Below are 19,915 nucleotides of genomic sequence, written 5' to 3' on the forward strand. Positions count from 1 at the left end.
GGATTTTCACCTGAATAATCGAAGTATCGGCAAATTCACAGTCTCAACAGACTCAACCCCGGACTTAACCGATCGCTTACATACCAACATAAACGGACCTGTAACTGAACTTTGACTCTATGAGGTTATTACAAAAGCTAAATTTTCTCAAAAACGGCCCATAGATACTGGAATATATATGGCTAAAATTTAGATTTTATGTTTTTCTTCGTATGGTATTCATTTGGAGTGATTTCAGTCTGTAATAAAATGGCACAGATCAAATGAATGTCTATGTTTCTCTTTGTTTTTATATTTCTAACGAAGATGCACAAAAAATCCCTACACCACGTTAATTTGCGTATTTGAGCAATCCTATTTCCCTGAATCCGCGATAGTAGTATTCAGTTAGTCAACAGGCCATAATCCTCCTTCCCCCCCTGGCCTCCTTCATCTGGCCAGACGCCACCAACGGCCTACTATCTCTAGTTCCGAAAAACTCTGGATGCATTTTTGACACCACTGGGTATCAAGATCTGGTAATCAACTAACCTGTACAGCATGGGTGTTCTCAACCTAACACATTGCGATCTTTCACTACATGTCGCCAGCACAGTCAGAAATCGTGGCATTAAAGAATGAATTTGGAGAAAAACTTCTGATAATAGAGTTAGACTACCCCGTAGTCCACTTGCCCATTGTGCATACTCTGGATATTGTATATAAGCTTAAAACTCTGATTTAATTAATGTGTGCACAATAGATTTTCACATCTGATCAGTCACCCTACTCCCTCTGTTTGTTAGCTTCCCAAGTGAATTTTCTGAAATTACTGGAGCCCGAACCACCCAGGCTGGTCGCTCAGCATAGTATTTTAGAAGGTTTTCTCCAAATTCGTTTCCTAATGGTATGGAGAATAATAATAACAATAATAACAATTGTCAGTCTGTATATTCTATATTGCTTTTATTCAGTAAGAATCGATTCTAAGCATTTCTTACATTAAATTGCTGCAGCCCATTTTATTGTTTATTAAAGGTATTATCGGTGATTTGTCGAACCCGGGTGTCGAACCAGAACACCCTAACATTCATAAAATTCATACTTTTACATTTTTGGAACAAGCATGGATATCGATGTGCTGAAGCAGATACATGGCAAACGTGAATGCAATCAACGGCACGACGTCTCTAAATGAAGATACAGCTTATAGTTTTATCAGCTCGTATCGGCGGGCCTTATAACATTGCGGATTAATATCAACGTATTTTATTTGGAGAATTGTCTTGTGACATCTCGCCAGAAGTATTACAAATTATTATTTGAAGTTCTATACTTTGTCTGCTTTCTTTAACACCCAAAATATAGACCAGTCAGATCAATAATATCCTTCTCAACGTTGATCTACTTTTCGGCGTATAATTCTCGTCGATTACGAGCTGATCAAACTATACTTCAGTTTTTTCTTATCGCGCGAAATCGGAGTGTTAGCAGTAAACACCAAGGATAGCAATTTACACTTTTAGAGCGATTATTTACAAGTTTGCAATACATGGTAGGCTATCAAATCGGCCTATGTAAGTGTCGATCGTTTGGTAGTGCAGTTTTTCAAAATATTTCGTAAATAAAATATCTGATGAAGCCTAAAATATGGTATATTCAAAGAAAAGACTTTCTTATCCCTCTTGTCAAGGCAAATATATGACAACGTATCACCGTTTTATTATTGTTTGAATGTTTTTTAAACGTTTGTTCTAAGCACTTTAGATATTCCAATTGGCACCGTATGGATTCGTGGTCTTGTTAACCTTAAAGTTCAGATGAATCTACGCGTGCTAAGGGAGCGTGTTCAAACGTCCCGCCGTTTTCATCACCGGGTGTCGTAGTAGTCAACACAAAATACGCATGGTATGGCTTCGTAATCTGTTTCTTGGACGGCTTCTGTGGCTGCTTCTGGGACTGCTTGGGTGGTTTACGAGCCCCAGGGTTAGGAGCACAGCAACAACTATAAAAGCATACTCTTATTTTGTACAAGGCGTATCCAAATAAGTGCAATACCCCTATTACACCCAAAGCTCCTGCTAAGTAATACGCGGTATCGATGGGGGCATCCCAATCTATTATGGAGTAAACTGCAGTGTCATCCCAAGGAGTTGTGCCCCCTAAATACCAATAAATAACTGTAAAAGCGATGTAAAGAATCCCGAAGATAATGCCATATATCATATGCACAACGCGTACCGGTGCTGCCGAAATAAACAGATCTAAATAAACCAGAAAAGTAATAAATGCATGCTCATGAATGTCTATCGCGAAAAATTTGATATTTTCCGTCATCCCACCTGAAGATCCATAATACCCATTGTCTTTATCATACATCATGTACCAGTAGATGAGAGTTACAAACGGACACACGGAGAGACAGACGTCAAACAGTATCCAGGCTAATTTGAAAATAAACGGCGTTGACGTCTTGACGTGACGTGGCGGTTTTGGCGGTCCATCTGACTGCTTCAATACGTCATATCCATGTAGATCTGAAAATTAAGTTGAAGCACAAAGTGTAATATTTAAAAATTGTCCTTGTGCATCATCATATTCATATGCCTATTTATAGTATTAAATGAATGCGATATGTCTTTTATACAATATAACTGTAATGCAAGCCTTAGCTCTTTTCCAGGGTGGTCGGCACAGCACTATCAATGATAATGGTGATTTAGCGAAACAGAAAATCTAAAAATCATCACTACCCGTAAGACCAAAAACAACGGGTGTACTATATACGAACACTTGTAGCTACACGCAACGGAATGAAACCTCAAATTTATCAACGTTTCTTTTTTCGTTCTTATCAGTGCCAATTTTGTAATTACGAAACAATACCTAATGACAATTTTATAATGCTTCACTTTTAAGCCTTTCCTGCGAATTGTATTTTTTACGCTGGGATCACTGACAATGCTTAATTAGGACAATAAAATCATCTCGATCTAAACACATCAAAACTCAGTTTATAGCATGCAACAAAGAATTTGATTTCAGTACAACTTTGGAAACTGCATCTTTTTTATTCACAAAGTCATCCCGTCAATTAACCTTTCAAGGCATAGCGCACACCGACATCGCCTGGCTAATAATTACTTTGTCAGCAGAGATACTAAAATAAATACACGGGATCGATACACGTGAATTTGCTATGCACGAGTTTGATATGAGAAAAAAATCTTTGGATACCGGGGTAGAAAATGATGAATATCTCCCGTAAATGATTTCGTATAAAGAAACCAGATGTGGTTCCTTGCACATGAATATATATTTTGAACAGATATGATAGTCGTTAGCTTGCGTCTTGAGACAGTAGCTTGCGTCTTGAGTCAAAAACTGACAATATTTCTGATTTATATGTGCCGAATTATATAGCGCAGTGTATAGGCCAATCGTGGAAGTAGTCTAACAGAATATGACCTATGGCGTACTATGCTCGACTGACACACAGCGAGGTCAGTCACCGAGCTAATCGGGGCTATTGTCAGTAGCCTTAGTCAGATGTCCTTCGGCCCATTATGCGACTCAAAACTATTAAACAGGTCGATACAAAATGGCCATGCGTGGCGGTGGATTCAACCTACCATGGCGATTTCGGCCATGAAGATATCGGGGCGATGACACTGTGTGGCGTACACAATAGAAGGGCAGTATTCAATGTTGGTAAAACCCGGCAAATTCAAAAGCCTTTATCCATTTCGTGCAGCGCCATCCTATTGTGTCCGCCATACCTCTAAAAAGCTAATGGGCTATTTAAACAAACGAGATATCAAAATTAAGTTGACTATGGTTTTGTTGGGCTAGTGCAATTTTACAATTTTATCCTGTTTTGATCCAAATGGATTAAAATGCAAAATGCACAGGGCAATAATTGCTTTAATTTTTATTCTATTAGGAATTTTAGGGGGATTTTCCTTAAATACCGTAAGATCTCGTCTACAAGCATATAGAGTGGTTCTGATGAAAACTAATGTAATCCAGGGTCCATTATGGAGTTTGAGCAAATAAATTACAGATCCAAATATATACAAAACAAGTATTATTGTAAGACCAATCTATTGTATTGGCATATTTACGCATGTATCGCATTAATTTAGCTTTCATCAGAAACACTATATATGCTTGTAGACGAGGTTTTACGGTAGTCTTACCAGTTAACGCAGGCTTGTTACATAATGCACCGAATAGGGAAAGCAGCGAATATAGTGTAAACACGGATACCGTCCATTCAGTGATGAAGATAAAAAGCTTGAATCGGTATGATGGAAACAGTTGATAGATGATGAACGTTTGAGCGCCAGTAAGGTAACAGGCTAGGGCCAGACGGTATATGAGATATACAAAGCGGGATGGTAAACGTGTAGAACACTGTTAAACGAATAAAAAGAAAAGAACGAAAAAGATTGTCATATGTTATGTATAATATCACTTATAGAAAAAACGAAATGCAACAATTCTGAAAATTAAATTAAAAGCAGTGGTATTGGATATGCTTAGGCCTACATGACGTCATGGTGGTATCAATGAACGATTACTTTTTAGTATAGAAATAAAAAATGACAAAAATTACGACTGGTCAGTTGAAGAAACAAACATGTATAAATATGCACTGCGGTTAAAATAGCAGGGCAGCACTTAATAAACACTTGATCACTTTAATGACTAAGGTTTGTACAGTGACGGGTATAGGGGTGTGAATCTACATACGAAGAGCTTGGTTCCAAAAGGCGCTAAATCCACTTTTGGAAAAAATTGAGTTATTGGTACCAATGTATAGTGTTATAGCATTGGTTTCATGGAATCAAACTATTTTTTCCAAAAGGAGCTCAATCCCATTACAGGGTGGGCCATAAATTTGACTTTTTTTCCAAAAGGCGCTAACTCCATTTCAGTTTTTTTCCAAAAGGCGCTAAATCCAACCGACCAATCACTGTGCTCTGTAGGCCGTTAAAGACTAAAATTGCATAGGACTATTCTCCAGTTGACAAGGCAACTATTGATCAAAATGTAAATCATAAAAGTTTAGAATTTCAACTTGTACACACACCCCTACACTCCTAGCAAGCACATACGACAATTTGCGCGTAAAATGGAATGATTTGACAGAATTGTCGTTGTAAAATTTTTGAGAAAAAAAATTGCACAATTTTCTCACATTTTCAAGCTTTTGGTGAATAAATATCATTACATTGTTGAAATAAAGTGCAGTTTGATTTATTAAAACAATATTTGTGTGTATTTTGTTTAATATTGCAAATTATTTTGAATATCATTGAATATTTTGTTTCCAAAAGGTGCTAAATCCACGGTTATTGGATATTTTGTTTCCAAAAGGCGCTAAATCCACTTCAAGCCGTTTAATAAAAGAATACTTACAATTACACATTATAATCAGGATCTCAAAAACAGGTGTTTTTGTAGTTACTGACATTAGAACTAACATTTAAAACCAAAAAATAAATGAATAAATACCAATAAGGCTTTTAATTTAAAAAACATTGATTTTCTCCTATTTCACTAATATGGATTTAGCGCCTCAGTTAAACACGTAAAAAATATTAAGATATTTATGTTTTTAACACAAGATAGTGTTAAAAACCACACTTTTGACACTGTCGTGTGTTAAAAGCGACATTAACATCTTAATATTTTAACGTGTTTTAGTCCCGGGGTTTTAGTGTTTATAAATTAACACCCCTATACCTTCACTGTATAAACCTTAGCCATTAAAGTGTTCAAGTGTTTATTAAGTGTTGCTCTGCTGTTTTTGCCGGTGGTTCATGAGGTCTACGTGCACCCCCCCCCCCCGACGCACACACCACACCGGCACTTCCCCGTCACACACACCTTTCCACCCCACCCCACATACACACCCCATCCCTCTCACATTACATATGAAAATTTTGTGTCATCATCTGTAAAGAGAACACAATATTAAAGTAAGTAACCATTGAAATGACCGGAACGTTAATATAAAAAGTTGAAATCATAAAGATTGGCACGGGAATTATTTACCACAATCATGGATATGAAAGGTTACAAATTTTACTATATTATATAACATGACAAACCTGTGAGCGGGCAAAAACAGCTGGATCCTCGACATCAAAACCGAAATCAGAACATTTTGGTTTAGACCAAGCACACGGGTGCATGTTTCTCGTTGACTTCGACTTCGACATTTTGATTACACGAATTATCTGCACTATCAGTGAAAAAATCAAAATGGCGAGTAATTTTACCTAATAACTGGCTTTTCTACATAATTTGAATATAGGTCTGTATTATCATGATATTGACCCGTGACGTTGTGAATAGAAATAAAGAAGCTAAAGTTAATAAATGGATCTTGAGCTTGTCGTTTTGCATATTGTAAATGTTCGCGCACCGTATCGTATGAACTATAATTGCCACTCGAGCTCTGAGACGATTCGTCTCAGCTCGAGCTCGAGGTCTAGTGGCATATCAAAATGTAGGCGATAGGCCTTAACATTATCAGCATGAAGATTTTCAACATTAGAGGGTTTTTTTTTAATCTTGGGGTACCCGAATCATACGGTAACTGAATCTTTAATCCTTTGGTTAGAACTAACTGGCAATAAAATATATTAATTTTACAATTTGAGTGAAAATGGACGTAATTTTACATGTCTTCTTAAAATTGCAGTCACAAAATTCAAAGACTTGGTAGAAGAAGTCTATTCAAAATCTGGAATATTTAGTTTGCTCATGATTTTAAAATTTTATCTTTGTTATATAATTGGTTTGGAATGATCTGTACCGTATCAAGGTTCTTTTTTTTCTTCAAATATTCCAACCCCTTGTAAATCTAACACGCGGCGCGGTGCTCCCCATATCGGAATCAATTTACTTTGGGGGTAGGGGTAATGTAGTATTCCACATAGTATAATTTTACTTTCCCCTCGCGTTCGCTCAAACCTGTCGTAGGGCCTATTTACCCCCTCCTTTTCTCAAAAATTTCTATGCCTTTTTTTCAAAATTTCGTGTTCCCCCAGTTTCCTGAAGGAAAAATCGTCCTAAATTTTCCAATTGTTTGATATGTAATAAGTCATGGAGCTGAATACCGTATGTCATGTCCCGGCAAATAATTGTGTTATGGACAAGTGATTTTTAAATACGCGTAAGAGGTAACATAAATTATACATGTAGGCCTACGCCGTGATCATGCATTACCACGATGGCAAATAATTTGCGATCTCTAAAATCTTTAATGTATTCCTGATACTCTCTTTGGATGATGTTTCCGACATGAAATGTAACTTCCAGGATTTTATTTTAATCTTGTACTTATTGACATTCCTTAGTATGAAAATAAGGGCTCGACGACAACACGCTTACTCAGAGAATACCTATATAAATTTATATGCTCAAAATTAGACAACCAACACAGGCAAATAAAGACAGATCATTTTAGTTAAGCTGTTAGGCCAAATAATTGTGCACTTTCTGATAGAAGCATGAGAATTTCCGCACATGAAGTAATGTACCAAAGTTTATTTTATGATGTGAGTGGCGGCGGAAAAATTTTGGATTTAACCCCAAGTGACCGCTACAGGTCGCGAAATGTCATACAGGGGTAAAAATTCTACAATCTTGTCAAAAGATACACAAAATTATTAGTCTAATCGATCACAAGGAGGGATGTCACAATATACTTTGTGCTATATCTGAAGAGCTTATTTCCAAACCATTTTAATTCCACAACAACAAGTTTCTCATTTACTTGTGTGATACAATCACAATTAATACTGACAAGTTTGACATTAGCAACAATGAGTTGTACCATCAACAAGCCATTTTACCACAACAATGCTGGTTAACAATATGCAGACTATTGTTCTCATTTGGGAATCAAAGGCCTCACACAGTATATTGTTACTGTGCGTCCATCCACTGTTTGCTTTGTAATGGTGCATCCAACTGAAATTATAATACCTATAGCATCACAACCCACAGCAATATCGCACTTGCAGGTGAATCAGACACATGTGTTAGATTAGAGTTATTCTACAAAAGTTACGTTTTAGTCAAAATGTCACATTGTTAACTTGCTCCGATTTTGACCAAAATGGTGACAAGTTGTTTGTTTAGCTGAACGCAATCGGAAAAGAATAGTTTTGCCTATCTACTGTGTTAACCTACTAAGATACGGTACAAAAAGGTTGCTCGTACCAAGAGAGCTCATTTTAGATGGTGAGTACTTGACCTTTTTTGCTTTTTAATCATTTTGTGCCAAAATCGGAGCAAATTGAAATCTTACCCCTGTACAACCAAAATGTGTCGTTTTGACCTAAAAATTAAGTATTTGTGGGACAACCGTTAGGTCGTACATAGCACAAACTATACATTTATTATCTTTGAAAGCCTTGTGATCTTTCTACAAGATTGGAGATCATTATGGTTTACCCCTGTATGACCGTCTGCGACCTCAGTGGCGGTCACCAGGACTGGAGTCAAATCCAAAATCTTTAAACTTTACACCATACTTCATGTGTGGAAACCCATGCTTCTATCAGAAAGTACACAATTGTACCGCATTTGTGAACTTAGTAGCTTAACTAATTATGTTATCACCTTGAATTATCCCAATTGACGCATACCTCACACGTCATAGAAATCATGATCACGTACGCTATTGTTTCATACTCCCTAGAGCGCCATGAATGAGATCTTCATTTGATAGGGTTAATACTATCTAAGTTCAGGAAATTAAATAACACGCTTGCTGCACCTGCAGTTCATGCTCTTGAAAATGAGTTAATTGTTATAAAGCCCTTTCCGACATTGCAATTGTAATAATTGATGGATGTGGTAAGGATCGTTATGTATCTTAAAGGAGAATGATCTGATTGACGGATTCATTAAAATTGATATCAATTAAAAAATTATGAAGTATCCATGTGAGATTCATAAAATCGTTTTGCGAGGAGGTTCAGAGAACGGAAAGTCTACGTTAGTGGCAACTTTGTTATGACTGTACACTACGAGTATACCGCCAAGTGGTACATTCCCGGGGTACATTTACTTGAGACATGCATATTCAAGGACAAATACATTATTTACTGTAGCAGTAATTATTATTAGTAGCAGTATTATTATTATTATTATTTTTATTATTATTATTATTATTATTATTATTATTATTATTATTATTATTATTATTATTTATTATTTTATTATTATTATTATGGTAGTAGTGGTGGTAGTAGTGGTGGTAGTAGTGGTGGTAGTAGTGGTGTTAGTAGTGGTGTTAGTAGTGGTGTTAGTAGTGGTGTTAGTAGTGGTGGTAGTAGTGGTGTTAGTAGTGGTGTTAGTAGTGGTGTTAGTAGTGGTGTTAGTAGTGGTGTTAGTAGTGGTGTTAGTAGTGGTGTTAGTAGTGGTGTTATTATTATCATCATTATTATTATAAGCCTATTATCACCATCGAAACCCAATCATGAAGCATGCATGTGATTAATAAAACGTTTTTGCAAGGTGGTTCAGAGAACGGAAAATCTGCATTAGTGGCAATTTTGTTATGACCGGTACTACTATGCAACTGCAATGAAACCTATCTGTCTATTGAAATGTAAAGACTATTGAAATGGACCTGATAAAGTCAGAGCCACGTCTGGCGAAAGCTTGACCATTCACACAGTGACCGGCTGCACCGGTAAATGCAGCGATAACCGACGGCATGTAATCGATAACACTATTCAGATAAGTCCTGGAAGAAAGAACCATGTCTAAAAAATGGACTCTTACAGTGGGGTCGTTTCAATAACTCCCAAGGATTGACTCCTTGCGAAATCGTTAAAGATTTCCAACCGGAAACTGCTCATTTATTATTAGCTTGTTTCATAGATGTTTTTTCAAAATAATATTATTTAAAAGTAAACCAAAATCAAAGTCACCAGTTAATTATCTTTAAGAAGGGTTTTAAACCAGGGAGATGTTTATTAAAGAGGTTGCCACACTTATATCATGTTTATACTTGTTTAGAAGCAAACATCTGCATGATATGGCAGTTTTTGTTTACGCTTTTAATTTCCATTTCAATGTATGTACCGCATCAATCATTGCGCAAACAGGTGATCATCAACTTACAATTCCATATAAAGGCGGGGGTGTTGTTGCTATCTACTTAAGATTGGCGTTAGATTCTGATTCATCAACAACTCAGAAGAAACTCTCGCACCTGGTTGAGGTTACATTTTGAACTTGACAATAAAGTGGTTTAATATTGTTGAACGATAATGGCTAAGGCTGGTTTGGCTGCGCAGACTTGTAACGATCCTGTTAAATTAATCGGTCTGGTAACAAAGGCAGGAAAAGATATGTTTATGGTGTGTTTTTCAAAAGCTGACAAAAAGACTAAAGTCAATGCTCTTCCTCTTCTTCAAAAAATCAACAATGTTGAGATTGCTGCGATAATATTTGACGAAGTGGTCCGCCCAGAGGCAAAAGATAATCTGTTGACGGATGCTTATCTAGCGAAACTTCAGAGACAGACGGCCAAGATTCAAGATGATTTGGCGGCTGTGAAAGCCAAAATGGCGTGTAATGAGAATAGTGAAAAGCAAACTGTGAAAGAAGAATTCAAACAGTTTTGTGACGCCTTGGATGATGTTGAAAGCCTTCTTCATACCATTGACAACAAGCGCATTGGAACAGGTATGTGATAGCCCATAGTCTTGTTATAAACCCATCCATTAATTTCGATCCATAAGTCAAAGAAGAGGTGTTAAATCAAGACCTACTAAACGTATGTTACAGATAAATTTATTCCGCACAGTTTGAAACCTCATTTGTCCAAATCGATGCAGAATTGATGAAACAGTGACCATTAGAATTACACAATCACTTAAATTTTACAAGTTGCAGTAATTCCTATTCCAGTCTTAGTCCGTCTATTATGACGAATCTTGAGAAGCAGGAAAACCACACCAATAGGAATAACTGCAACTTTAATATCCTGGGAAGGTGCATTCAAAAGGTCATTGTGTGAATTCTGCATGGATTTGAGCTGATTTGGACAAATGAGGTATCAAACTGTGCGGAAAAGTTATCTGTAACATACTTTTGGTAGGTCTTGATTTAAGACCCCCCGTCTTTGACTTATGGACCAAAATCAAACTGGATACTTTCTTTTTGGGATGGGTTTGAAGGTCATGATTAAACGAATATTGCTTGATGCATCTTGTATAAAATTGAGCAAGGCTCAAATACTGCACTCGCATTTCATTTATGTTTGTCACAGCATAGGCTCTACCTTTCTAGGGTCTATGGTCACAGAGTCTAATATTAAAGGGTTTGATGTCACTATTTTCTATTCATTAAGGTGGTACTACACCCCCTGATCAATTTTGTGACTAATTTAGCATTTTCTCAAAACCTAACTACACACTGGTAACAAAAGTTATGTATATTATAGGGGCAAGGAATCTATATACTTCACTGAAATTTCAACGATTCAAGACAAGTGGTTCATTATATATGTTAAGAAATGAGGTACATTCTAGCGGTACCTCTTTTCTTATCATAAATAACGTACCGCTTGTCTTGAGTCACTGAAATTCCAGTGTAGTAACTGGATTCCTTGCCCCTATAATATACATAACTTTTGTTACCAGTGTATTATTATTTTTTTTTTGGAAAGTGCAAAAAATAGTCACAAATTTATCAAGGGTGTAGTACCACCTAAATCTGTATCCGGTAACTAAGGACTTCACAAAAAGTGACGTAGCCGTTATAAATTTGCCCATATCTTCAGAACTATTAATCGCATCAAATTTGAACATAGAAAGTAGGATGTTTTATTTACGCGCATTTTGATATCCCATTCGTCCACAAAGTCGTGCATATTACTATTTATAATAGTTTGATTTATTTGGTAAAATTTTGGGTCAAAATCATGATTTTAAACTAAATTAAAAATCATGATTTTAAACTAAATTAAATATTGTCGTTCTCATTGATTTATAATAATAATAAAATCGTAAAGTCTTCATATAATAGTGCATTGTCCAGTTTACAAAATCTTTTTTTTTACGAAATTGATTATGACACTTTATTTATTGTAATTTTAATTAAAAGGGCATTTCGTGATCCACAACCTCATCCCCCACTTTTCTCAAAAAAGTTGAGATTTTTATATCACTGGAAACCTCTGGCTACATAATGTTTATGTACAAAATATTTCTTGCAGATTAATTCGTTTAGCAGAGATATCGTGAAATTTGAATTTCGTTCTGGTGCACCAGAACGAAATTACAACGTATTGTCTATGGAGCAGTGTAATACACATAACCATGCATTGCATAACTCGCAAACGCAATATCGGAATCAACTGACATTTTGGGAATATGCTTTTTTCGTGAATATGTATTGAAAAATGTCATAAAAAGAGGATGCTAGGATCACGAAATGCTCCTTTAAGGCAATCGTAGCGCGTATATTTTATGTGTGTCAAAATATTTGGGAAAAGGAAATTATAAAAACTTTAGACATCAATAATTATGGTTATTATAAAGTAATCACAATTTCCTACATCGAAGGATTTATTTATTTCAAGTTGATATTTAGGACCTAGTTATACGGTTCGCTAGTCTGAAAGGTTTGCTAGAGTACCCCTGACAATTCGCCACTTGCACGGTTCCGCCATTATGCACTATATGCGGGAGAGCCTCGAACTGGCAGCATACATGAAAGGAAGAATTACGTAACCTTACACAGAATGTTATATGACTGGTTCAATTCCCATTCATGTATGCTGCCAGTTCGAGGCTCTCCCGCACATAGTGCATAATGGCGGAACCGTGCAAGTGGCGAATAACACCTACCTTATTAACTTTCAGAGTAGGGAACGGCGAACCCTTTTTATCTTTCGGACTATCGAATCTTATTTTTGGACCTTTCTTAATTGTTGTTTTTTATTTCATTTGTTTCAGAGTGCAAAAGTCACAGTGATGAGAAGGTCTACCAAATCAATATGCAGATGATTCAAGCCGACATATGCCTCCTCGAATCAGAGCGTAGTCGTAACAAATCAGTAGCAGAGTTACGTGATTTAACTGAAACACGTAAGCTAGCCGAACTTCGACTTATTGATGCCTTTGAAGAATCAGCCATGGAATCAGAATCACGGCAGCTAATCGAAGCTGATCGACACAAGAAGAAACTGGAAGCTCGGTGTGTGAAGATGGAGAAGAACCACACCGAGATTGAAATGGCTCATATGGAATTGGGAAAGGAAAGACGGGATACTATCGATGGCTATTTGGATGAGGTACGCCAACGATTTGGTATTTTGAAGGCTCAAGTTACGCAACCTGGCATAGCGTCTGCACCAAGCATTTTGAAGAAGCGAGAAGCGGAACACGGTGGAGGTGTTTCTCCTGCTATTGCGAAAAAGCGAGATCACGCTAAATCACGTGGCAATTTGAAAAAGCGGGAAACTGGGTCTAGACATAGTTCGCCAAAAATATAGTAGAAATATTGTTAGTACACTGTAAATTGGCCAGAACACATGGAACGCGTTCATTAATGTAACGGTTTTTTAACACATGACACGTGTTCAACTTATTTAGAGAACACTAGTGTTAATGTAGAGAACACAGGTGTTATTACCTCAGAACACTAGTGTAACGTGTTCTAATCCTTTAAACACTGGTGTTCAAAATTACTATCTATGAACACCTCGGACACATGAAAGAAATGTAACGGTTTGTTAACACATGACACGTGTTCAAACATTGATTTTCAGAATGCTGGTGTTCAACCTTTATTTATACATTTTCAAAATCTCATTACTCGACAATAAACAAATGCATGGTAGTATAAACAAAATAATGGCGGTGTTCAGAAGAATTCCGATGAAATCCGAGAGTTTTCACCTAAGGCAAGCCCAAGGCTCGAACCCTCGCCGATCGTATCTCCCGGCTGACAGCGCAATGCCTAAAACCGCTCGGCATCTCGCCCTCTTGTGTCTCTCCGATGCTTGTTTATCGCTGTCAACAGATATACGGACTCCCAATGTTGCCCTGAATTTCATTCTTCCCTAAATCCTTCGAATTTACTCTCACTATCATCCCATTTGTCTTGAAAAAGACAGTTTGGAATAGCGTTTCCCCCGGCGTTTCCACGTTGCATTGCCATTGTTGTTGTAGTCACTTATATCCCTCCTTCAAAGGAGCACCGTGTATTTCTCGCTGACACGTCGCAGCTCTCCAACGCCTCTATCTGCTTATCCACATCGGTATCATTACCTCATGCGTTCCATTTTTGAACATCAGTATTCAATATAATCATTCAGAACACTTGTGACACGTCTGATCAATACTTTGTGTTCTACATTATACTAAAAGAACACTAATGTGCTAGGCTTATCATATTTTCAAAAACACTAGTGTTCTAACGAGACAATTATGAACACCCCAGAAGCGTCTGAGAAGCGTCATGTGTTCGGGAAAATTTACAGTGTAGAAAAATATCTTCACCTGAGCCACTGTGGAGCTCTATTATAATGGATTTAATATCATACTCATTATACTTTATAGTGATATATTATTATAACAGTCGTATGATCTATTAAAGCCAGCCAGGCTATGTATGATATTTTAAAATGAATTTGGTCCATTTTTTGCAAACCTGATTTTTTTTGTGGCATATTTGAATACATTTACATATGTTCCAACTTACGCTCAGTTTATTGGAGTCTGCCAAATTTGTCGTGTTTGCAGATAAACAGCGCAATTTTGAAATAATGTATTATTAAATCCATTATAATAGAGCTCCACAGTGACCAAGTGGACAAGATAGTGGGCCTCCCTCAGTAATTCGACCTGAAATGACCAGAAAACTTTCCAGACACTATACTAATACTAGAGCGGTTCTCGGCTTTCGCGGTTCTCGGCATTCGCGGTTCTCGGTAGTGTGGGTTGGTCCGTATGTGACGTTTCTGTTCAGAACCTTGTGTGACCCTTCCCCCCAGAAAAAATCATCCGCCACCACTGCTTATAACAAGGGCCTTGTAAATGCAACTGGTGAGACAGAGCCTCGAATGACGTTTGTGTTTTCAGTCTGATTTCAGTTCCCTAACAGGTACAAAGTTTACGCATTATCATTAGGCCTACCAAGTATTGTATGTCCTATAATCTCTTATGTATGACATGGATCTTTACCATGATTGTGCAAGCCAAAAAAATGTCATTTCAATACCCCAAACATGCGTTAAAAAAAGACCATGTTTTACACATGCAACCTCAAGTTTAGACATATAATTTAATTTTCCCTAAACCCTCATGCACGGGGAAAATCATGCCGCCACCATTGGTTATGACAAGGGCCTTTTAGGGTGCACACCAGTAAATAACCCCCACTGACTTTCTGTACAGACAGGGGCCGGGAAAACAACTCAGTTCTTCAAAACTTCCCCTTTCTGCAAGCAGAAGGTCAGATGACGACATCCATTGTAAAAATTAATATATGGATTTCAGGATTTTTTCCCAGAAATATTGTAAAAAGTTCAACCTATAACCCATACAGCTAACGCCACCTCACAAACAGCTTGGTGTTTCTGAAATGTAACACATTTTGAAAGTCGTCATAAAAAGTCGGATCCTGCTAAATTTACACAGACAATCTAATTTACAGGCCTAAATGATGATTAAATATGAATCAGGGTCTAATAGTTGCCTTTTAAGCCTTTTCTAATGTATTACATTAAGTCATATTGCACATTTCCTCGTTTCAAATACTGTTTTTCCCTTCCAGGGTGTAGCTAGACTTCTCCGTACTCCACTTGCCAATTGCGCTTCTGGCTATTGCATTTAAGCTTAAAACTCTGATTATTATTTGTGCACAATTGATAGATTTTCACATCTAATCTTTTCAGTCACCGTACGCCCTCTGTTTGTTAGCTTCCCAAGTGGACTACTGACTTTGGATTGCGGATAACTTTTTAACACGGGATTCTATGGAGAGTTAGGCCAATTTCTGGCCTAACTAAAATTGGTCATGATGTAATGCATCTTTAAATGAATCTGGCTTGTGATTGGTCCCCAGATATCGTTATTGATTGAACAAATTCATCAGGATCGGTAGAGTAAACTAGTAAACCAGAGTTCGTAGTATCTGATCCAAGAAAATGCACTTACTGTGTACGTTTCAACAACCACTGTTGTCTTTGTCAACACTTGATGAGGAGTGACTGCAATCTACTGACAACCAACGCTAGAGGATATGTAAAATCAGGCGGTTTTTGGCGATTTTAGCCATTAAGCCCCCCCACCGCATAAATCTGAAAGCCCCTCTGAGCCCCCCTCCTGGAGACGCTATTGCAAAATCAATGGAGAGAAACTATACTACCTTGTTTCTTAATAAAATGTAACGGGGTACATCAGGCAACTATGAGAGCCAAAAAGGCCTCAAATTGAGCAAAGAAAGACATTAATTTTCACGTGCATTTCAACCAAGACGCTTCATTAGTGGTGTTCGCCCTTAATGTCATATTATCATGACCGTTTTATTTTGTTTTATGTTAAGGGCTGGGGTATGAACGTTTGGACAGTATTTATTGCGGGACATTAGAGCACATCAGACATATCGAATTGCATTCTGAATACTAAGAATGTCCTGATATCAAATAATTTTGATTTTTTGAAATTCGCAATGTAATACACATTTTATGACAAATCATTAAGAATTGATATTTTTGATATATAACAGTCCTCGAAGTAAATTTTATAAATTTAATGATACATTCTTTAAGTATATGTAGCTGGGAGGAAAGGCCGACGATCAATTGAAAATTTTGACCTTTCGTATTGAAGATATGGATACCCCCCAAAAAAAATAGGTCTTTTTGGGAAATAAAATCCATATCTTCAATATGAAAGGTCAAAATTTTCAATTGATCGTCGGCTTTTCCTCCCAGCTACATACACTTTAAGAATATGTCATTAGATTTATAAAATTTACTTCGAGGACTGTTATATATCAAAAATTTGAAAAATATCAAATTTTAATAATTTGTCATAAAATTTGCATTATATCGTGAATTTCAAAAAATGAAAATTATTTGATATGAGAAAGACATTCTTCGTATTCAGAATGCAATTCGATATGTCTGATGTGCTCTCATTTCCCACAAAAATACTGTCGAAACGCTCAAAACGCTCATTCCAGATCCCTTAAGTATATGTCATATTACATGTTTCACATTTGTACGATTTTAAATAATTCTTTATCATGTTTATAGGACATGCTCTGTTATATTTTTATATCCTCTTTTCATTCTTGAAAAGATAGATCATGCTTTTATTTCACCCATTGGGTATTTCTTTATTAATTTGTGTTTATATGGCGATTTCAAGTGGGATAATAACTCCTGGATGACGTAAGCATAATGTTGATAGATTTAAATATCATTATAAATAGGCACTTAATAATAATGATATTGAAATAAATTGATAAATAGATAAATTAATAGATAAATAAATAAAAGATATATAAGCCTAGATAAATAATAAATAAATGATAAACTAGGAGTAAATTGCAAACATTAAATATCTTAGAGCAAATGAGCATTTAATAAGTTTTTGCGACAAATATTTTGCCCCTTCTTGTACGTTTTATCATTATTTTATCTTTTACTAATTTTTTTGGGACATGCTCGCTTATTTATTTTTTATGTGTTCCTCTTATCATTTGTGAAGTATTTCTTTATTTTTGTTTTAGTACAAGTGATCACTGAGTATGTTTAACTGTGGAAATATCGGTAGATAAGGTGTTTTTTATTTCACCCTTGAGTATTATTTATAAGTGTATCAACATACATTTCACATGTCATGATTTTTCATTGTTTTATTTTAAAGCAATTCTTTATTGGGGTGCATGCTCTCATATATTAGGTGTTTTTTTTTCATGTTCCTCTTGTCATTCTTGATAGATGGCTGTTTATTTATGTCGCGTGTTAAGTATTTTTTTAATTTTTGGTCGAAGTGTATAATTATCATCACATGCTGTACGCTGTGTATTTATTTCGCCCTCATTTTCTTTACTTTTGTTTTTAGATCTTTAGTTCTTTATTTTTGTTTCTGTGAATATCATGCGAAAAGTAGGCCTTCTGCACATTATGATTTTTCCTTGCTTTATTTAACTCTTTACTGGGGTGCATGCTCTCTGCTGTTTTTTTTCATGTTCCTCTTATCATTATTGACAAGATAGCACCTGCTGTACGCTGTTTATTTATTTCGCCCTAAATTATTTCTTTACTTTTGTTTTTAGATTTTGAAGTTGATATCATGATATCACACGCTATGTTTTATACCAACCGCATTGTCTGGTTAAAGACAGTTCTTGTTTTAAATCCTGAATACAATGTCAACATTCAGTTCGTTCACCTCACAATGCGGTGCGATGTTATATAACTGTATATATTGCAGGGTTGCCAAACCCGCGATGTAATAGGCCTAGGTCAATAGGATGAGTTTTGAAGATTTTCCTCGCGACAATTTCCTGTCCTATAGACACCAATTGATGGTTAAGAAAAATATTGCATGACTTCTCAACATTGGCTTACGCGACTTCTGGTAGTTTTTTATCTCATAGAAACCAACGGTTGATAAAAAAAATATTTCAATGATTTGACCCGCGGTTTGCCCTCATTTGTTTGGCAACCGTGGTCTGTGTTAAGTGAATATATTTCGGTAAGAAAATAATTATCATAGACCATGTAGACAGAACGGACAATAGTCATAGGCGCTCTCCTCCATTTTGAGAAATATACTTTTACACACACACTACATTTATAATTAAAATGATCAGCCTTAAAGTTTTACCTTTTAGTGGGTTAAGCCAAATCTAAGTGGATGAAATATAAATCAACACTTCTGGCACTGATTGGTTTCCGTAGTTGTTATATGGAATACGAGCTGTCTGTAGCTACAAAATTGTCTGCAAATCGGCTTTTGCCGGGCCTCTCTTTTTCGGCGTTTTTCTCATTAAATTAGGGTCCCGTTCAAATAAAAAATAAACTGGTGTCTAGATGTAATCACAGTTAACACACCAGGAAAATTATAGAATATACAACAACCTAGTTACACCTGTAGACTGCGAACAAACATGCACCTGGCCAGACCTGGCCGTAAAACAAAGTGTTCTCCCTACGGATACCCTTAAGGGTCACACAATAATATTATTTCATAATGTTTGTCATAATTTTTGACAATAATCATTGTCAGCCAGACAAAAATAAAACATGTGACTTAGATTCTTTGACGCAGATTGTTTGGTTTGGCCATTTTTCCTTCCTGGTTGGATTGAAGTTTTGCCACTAAAGATTCATAATAAATTGTATTACTATATGTATCTTTTCTATAAGCTTATGAATCATGTACAACTGTTTCTCGTATACCCGTCTTGCTTAGGGTGGACTGTCGTTAGTACAACCATGTGCAACATTTCGTTTTAAATCTACAAGATCTACATCATACATCAGTATATTTGACAATGCACTATAACTATTACTAACAATGCGTACCAGTCATAAATCTCTTGTGTAAAATAAACTCCTCAACAAAAGTTTGGAAAGTTTTTTCAAGCATTTATATATCAGATTATTTGTGACATGTTCATATCATGTTGCATATCAATGAATAGCTAGTACTTCCCTTTCCAATGACACCACATTTGAAATGATCACGGTTTTCACGGCTGAATACACGTCTTGTGAATGTAGTGGGGTCTCAAACAGAATGTGCCAAATTGACCATTATTCTGTGCACCAAGCTGCAATTCCATATCTTCACAATCTGGGACCCAATCCTCCCAGATGAAAAGGGTACCCCCACAGAGCCAGGGAAGTCAACGACTACCTACAGAATAT

General features: G+C 36.3%; 2 protein-coding genes across 2 annotated transcripts; one reads left to right on the forward strand and one right to left on the reverse strand.

Moving 5' to 3' along the window:
• Window positions 1-1,051: 1,051 nt before the first annotated feature.
• On the reverse strand, window positions 1,052-6,339 carry LOC140135798 (protein rolling stone-like). The gene is made up of 3 exons (XM_072157417.1): window positions 6,099-6,339; window positions 4,179-4,395; window positions 1,052-2,516 (listed from the first exon to the last, which is right to left on the reverse strand). The coding sequence occupies exons 1-3, from the start codon at window positions 6,207-6,209 to the stop codon at window positions 1,789-1,791; spliced, it is 1,056 nt and encodes a 351-aa protein (XP_072013518.1). The 5' UTR covers window positions 6,210-6,339; the 3' UTR covers window positions 1,052-1,788.
• Window positions 6,340-10,194: 3,855 nt separating this feature from the next.
• LOC140135799 (uncharacterized) lies at window positions 10,195-13,527 on the forward strand. The gene is made up of 2 exons (XM_072157418.1): window positions 10,195-10,701; window positions 12,978-13,527. The coding sequence occupies exons 1-2, from the start codon at window positions 10,284-10,286 to the stop codon at window positions 13,514-13,516; spliced, it is 957 nt and encodes a 318-aa protein (XP_072013519.1). The 5' UTR covers window positions 10,195-10,283; the 3' UTR covers window positions 13,517-13,527.
• The last annotated feature ends 6,388 nt before the right edge of the window (window positions 13,528-19,915 follow it).

Source organism: Amphiura filiformis, chromosome 16 (genome assembly GCF_039555335.1).
Source record: "Amphiura filiformis chromosome 16, Afil_fr2py, whole genome shotgun sequence".
NCBI lineage: Eukaryota > Metazoa > Echinodermata > Ophiuroidea > Amphilepidida > Amphiuridae > Amphiura > Amphiura filiformis.

Excerpts from the sequence above, each read along its gene's own strand:
- LOC140135798 (XM_072157417.1), bottom strand. The coding sequence starts at position 6,209 with ATGTCGAAGTCGAAGTCAACGAGAAACATGCACCCGTGTGCTTGGTCT. Across the intron at positions 4,396-6,098 it reads CTGTTTTTGCCCGCTCACAG|TGTTCTACACGTTTACCATC; the intron begins GTTTGTCATGTT and ends TTCGTTTAACAG. Across the intron at positions 2,517-4,178 it reads TAACAAGCCTGCGTTAACTG|ATCTACATGGATATGACGTA; the intron begins GTAAGACTACCG and ends CTTAATTTTCAG.
- LOC140135799 (XM_072157418.1), top strand. The coding sequence starts at position 10,284 with ATGGCTAAGGCTGGTTTGGCTGCGCAGACTTGTAACGATCCTGTTAAA. Across the intron at positions 10,702-12,977 it reads CAACAAGCGCATTGGAACAG|AGTGCAAAAGTCACAGTGAT; the intron begins GTATGTGATAGC and ends CATTTGTTTCAG.